This window comes from Vigna angularis, chromosome 2 (assembly GCF_016808095.1).
Source record: "Vigna angularis cultivar LongXiaoDou No.4 chromosome 2, ASM1680809v1, whole genome shotgun sequence".
Classification (NCBI taxonomy): Eukaryota; Viridiplantae; Streptophyta; class Magnoliopsida; order Fabales; family Fabaceae; genus Vigna; species Vigna angularis.
Genome location: NC_068971.1, coordinates 5,038,602 through 5,042,807, shown reverse-complemented (window position 1 = coordinate 5,042,807; position 4,206 = coordinate 5,038,602). Strand labels below are relative to the sequence as shown.

General features: G+C 37.7%; 1 protein-coding gene across 1 annotated transcript; it reads right to left on the bottom strand.

Annotated features, from left to right (window-relative positions):
- Positions 1-845: 845 nt before the first annotated feature.
- Positions 846-3,996, bottom strand: LOC108327011 (uncharacterized). Its single transcript, XM_017560664.2, has one exon. It carries the CDS (start codon positions 3,965-3,967, stop codon positions 1,142-1,144), a length of 2,826 nt encoding a protein of 941 aa, XP_017416153.1. The 5' UTR covers positions 3,968-3,996; the 3' UTR covers positions 846-1,141.
- Between the last annotated feature and the right edge of the window lie 210 nt (positions 3,997-4,206).

Below are 4,206 nucleotides of genomic sequence, written 5' to 3'. Positions count from 1 at the left end.
CGAATCTTAGCTTTTCCACCTTAGCAACAACACAATATGCTAATATTCTAAGTGCCTATTTGCATAAATGGAAAAGAGGGGTCTTCTACCTTTGCCTCATCTTGATCTTTATTCCATGATGACAGATAAACCTTATTCAAGTCACATGGTTATTTGTCTAAATCATCAGTTTAAAACAAAAGCAAAACTTCTTGTAAACATTAATGTATTCCAGAGGCTAACTCTTAAATATAAGAACATCTGTATCTATATATGCGGCTGACATTTTTGTATGACATAAGCCATGCATATAATAGTTTTCATCTCCATCTCCCTTCTACAGTGAAAATACAAATCTATATCTATGTTAAGTAAATGTTCTAAAGGGTAAAACTTTGCTTTACAAACAACTATTTTCATATTTGTATTTAAAGTAACGGGTGAATTTCATCCCTCACCCTTTTATCCTAAGGTTCATAAAAGAGGGATAAAAATCATCAATTATAGAAAAAGACAACTAAAGTCATTGTTTTAAAATATAGAATCCAAGATAAATTTTGACCAAAATAAGGGCATTTTATCCTATTCTAAATTTACAACATGATTTCTATTAGTCATCAAGCAAAGAGACTTAAATATCTCTCCTAAAGCTTAAAAAGTTAAGAGAATGCTTAAGATTGACTCACATAAGACCATCTATATATTTTCAAATGATGTATAGAAAATGCATTTGATAATTAAAACTGTGCTATCATGTCAAAGATCAACTCTCCTAAAAGCATAAGCTGCTAGGCAAATCATTAGTTCAAGAGGGGCAACTACAATATGACAACCAGTTAGATAAAACGATTGCTCCAAAGAAACAGCACACAAAAATGAGTAACTAACACAAAAATTCAAATGGTGAAGTTTAACATGAGAAAGATACAGTGGCACCAGAAGCAATATCCATAGATATTTTGTTGTATGTGAAAATAAATAAATGGAAGACCTGCTGCCACAAAAATAACAGAATTTCAACTTCAGCAGTTATGCAGAAACATAAGAAGAAAATAAAATTTCCTAAAGTGAAGGAAGCTGAATGATGCATACTACTATTAAGATCTCTGATGAACTCCATGTTCATCGGGTTAGAAATAATTGGATCACAATAGTTTACAAATCACCTAATCATCTTGTTTCCGATGGTCTTTTGCTCTTTTGCTCTATCAATAGATCCCATTTTCTGAAGCCTGATTTGAGCTTTGAACTTAGCTATAAATTCACTGGCTTTCTTATCTACTTCAGAATCCAGATCTGAATCATTGACAAATTCAGGTACCCCACTTTCATCTGAGCTCATCCGAGTATTTTCAAGCTCGATATCTGAGTCTTGCTTTGACAAATTCTTGGTTTCTTCTAGCTTATCTCTTGTTCGATGATTGGAAAATTTAATCTCAGGCTTAGGACAATAAAAATCCAGAGTTTTGTTACTGACTCCTTTCAATGGAAGATCTGATTCTACACTTTTCATTTTATCCCTTTTCAATACTGACTCTACATTGTTGACATTCTTTTCAACCTTTTCATCACTTTGCTTGCTAGATGTTTCTCCTATTCTCATTGTCCCTGAAATCAGTCCGCTGCTTCTTCTTGTTCTAACTGATTTTCCCCTTGATGGAGCTTTCATTAGGCTTGCAGGTTTTTCTGTGTCTGATTGCAAAGCATGAATCCGGGACTCTTTATTGCTTGGGGGATCCTCACCTCCAATCTCATTTAAACTTCTCAAGTCATCATTCAAACTGTTCTTTATGTCATCTGAGAGTGAGGAACCATTGGTATAACCTTGTGCTTCAAATGCTTGCAATGAAGCTTCACTATTCCTTCTAACCAGAGGTGATGGTGAACTAGAAGAAGATTCATGTGAGCTCTTCTTTTCCCCTAAATCTTCCTTCTCCAAGTTCATATTCTCTGATAAAACAGAATCCAGGGAAGAAGATAAACTTGACTGTGATGAGAAAGATCCCATAGACTGGAAAGACCGTGAGCTGAGCAATTCAAGTTGAGTTTCATCAACCGACATTGGCCTTAAATGTGAAGGACGGGAATCAGCAACATATTTTCCCTTAGATTCCAACATGCCATTTCTAGAAGACATCTGGAAATTCTTCTTTCCAAAATCCACCTCTTGAAAATTCATATTTTCTGAAGCAGGCACGTAGGAAGTCTGCTTTTGTTCCATATCTTCCACTTGGAAATTCACATTTTCTGAAGCTTGCAAATAGGAGGTCTTCTTTTGTCCCATGTCTTCCTCCTCAAAATTCATATTTTCTGTAGTATGCATACGGGAAGTCTTCTGCCCCATATCTTCCTCTTGGAAGTCCATTTCTGATGAAATTGAATCCAAGGAAGAATAAATTCTTGTGTGGGAAGAGAAGGGTCTCACACACTGGAAAGATTTTGAACCAAGTGAGTCAAATTGATCTTCATCAACAGACATTGGCCTGAAATGTGAAGGAAAAGATGCAGCACCATATTTTCCTTTAACTCCCATCCTTCTATTTTTTGATGAAGACCCATGGAAAATCTTCTTCGCCAAATCTATCTTCTGAAAACTTGTATTTTCAGAAGTAGGACCGTAGGAAGCCTTCATTGTACCCACATCTTCATCTAGGAAGTTCATAATTTCTGAAACAGACACAAAGGAAGTTTTCATTTGCCCGACATCTTCCTGTTGAAAATTCTTCTTTTCTGAGGCAGACACATAGGAAGCTTCCAGTTGCCTCATTTCTTCCTCATGAGCGTTTACATTATTTGTTGAAATCGAATTCAAGGAAGAATACATATTGTGGGAAGAGAAAGATGGTGTTTCAAATTTAGTTTCATCAACCGAAAGAGGCCTAAAATGTGCATGACGTGTAACATTGCCATATATCTTCTCTCTCTCCATCCTTCTATTCCTTGAACGCCATGGAATTGGGGAAGTTGATCCACCACCACCAGTAGTATCACTAAATTGTTTATCCAAATTGGAAGGTCCCAGATCCCCAAATTCCTTATCTCCGATCTTATCTGAGGCCCTTGAAGAGCCCCTTGAACCTGAACTGGAGTCACTTTCATTGGCATATTTAGGACTATCTACATCTCTTGCAACCGATCTTAAACTGCGAATCGGTAGCCCTAGAGGTTTATAATCAACAACCTCACCACACTCACCAGTGTTGTAGTTTGGTTGAGCCACAACCACCACTGGCTCACTATGATAGTACTCAGAATTCCAAGCTTGAACTACATTGGTTCCGTTCCCATCACATCCAACAGAAGAATAACCAAAACCATCTTCAGAAATTGGCAAATGGGTTTTGTACTGTTCATCAAAAACACCAACAGTACCACCCCCGTTGGAGCTTACAACCCCAGCCCCCCCATCAAAGTACTGAGGATTCCAACAATGCATCATCCTCTTCTCATCAACCCCACATGGATTTTCATTAGCATTTTCATTTTCATACCCATCATCAAAAATAGTGGAAACAGGAAACACTTTGGACACATAACTAGGTGCAGTGGCATTATCGTCAGCACAAGAAAGAGTGGTTTCTATTTCTACGTGTGTGTCAAGTTCTGAATTTCTTCTACTAAACAAACCATAAGTCACAGCAATGCCAATGAAGAGAAGGTGGAGAAGCTCCCAGAACTTGTTGAGTATGGTTTGGCTCACAAAGTCAGGGGCTTGAGAGGGAAAAAGTGGGAGAACGATGATAAACAGAGCCAAGAAGAGAGCTTTGAAGATGAAACCTGAGCAGGACTTACCTTGGTTGGTGGGTTTTGGTTGGATCCGTGAAAGTGGGAAATGGGGTTTGGTGTAAGGGGTTGAATCCGCCATTGATGGGAAAGTAGAGTGAGTGCCCCTTTGCTCTGTGGTGTGAACGTGTTTGTTTGATAGTTTGTTGGGTGTCTGAGATGGGGAATGAAGAAAGGAAGACTTTGATAACAAGGAAAAGTGCATCTGGTCTGGCACTAACAGGGAAGACAAAAAACATTATGGTAATTTCCCAACATTATTGTAATGACATTCTTACCCTTTTCTTCTATGTTTGACCTTTGCCCATTATTTGCTTTAAAACGGTTGGGCCATCACAAGCCCACCAGCCCAGCCCAAATACACCACGCTAAAATCTGTAGAACTTCGATTTTTATTAAGGTTCATGACAGATTTCACAACTTAATGTTTATAAAGATGTATTT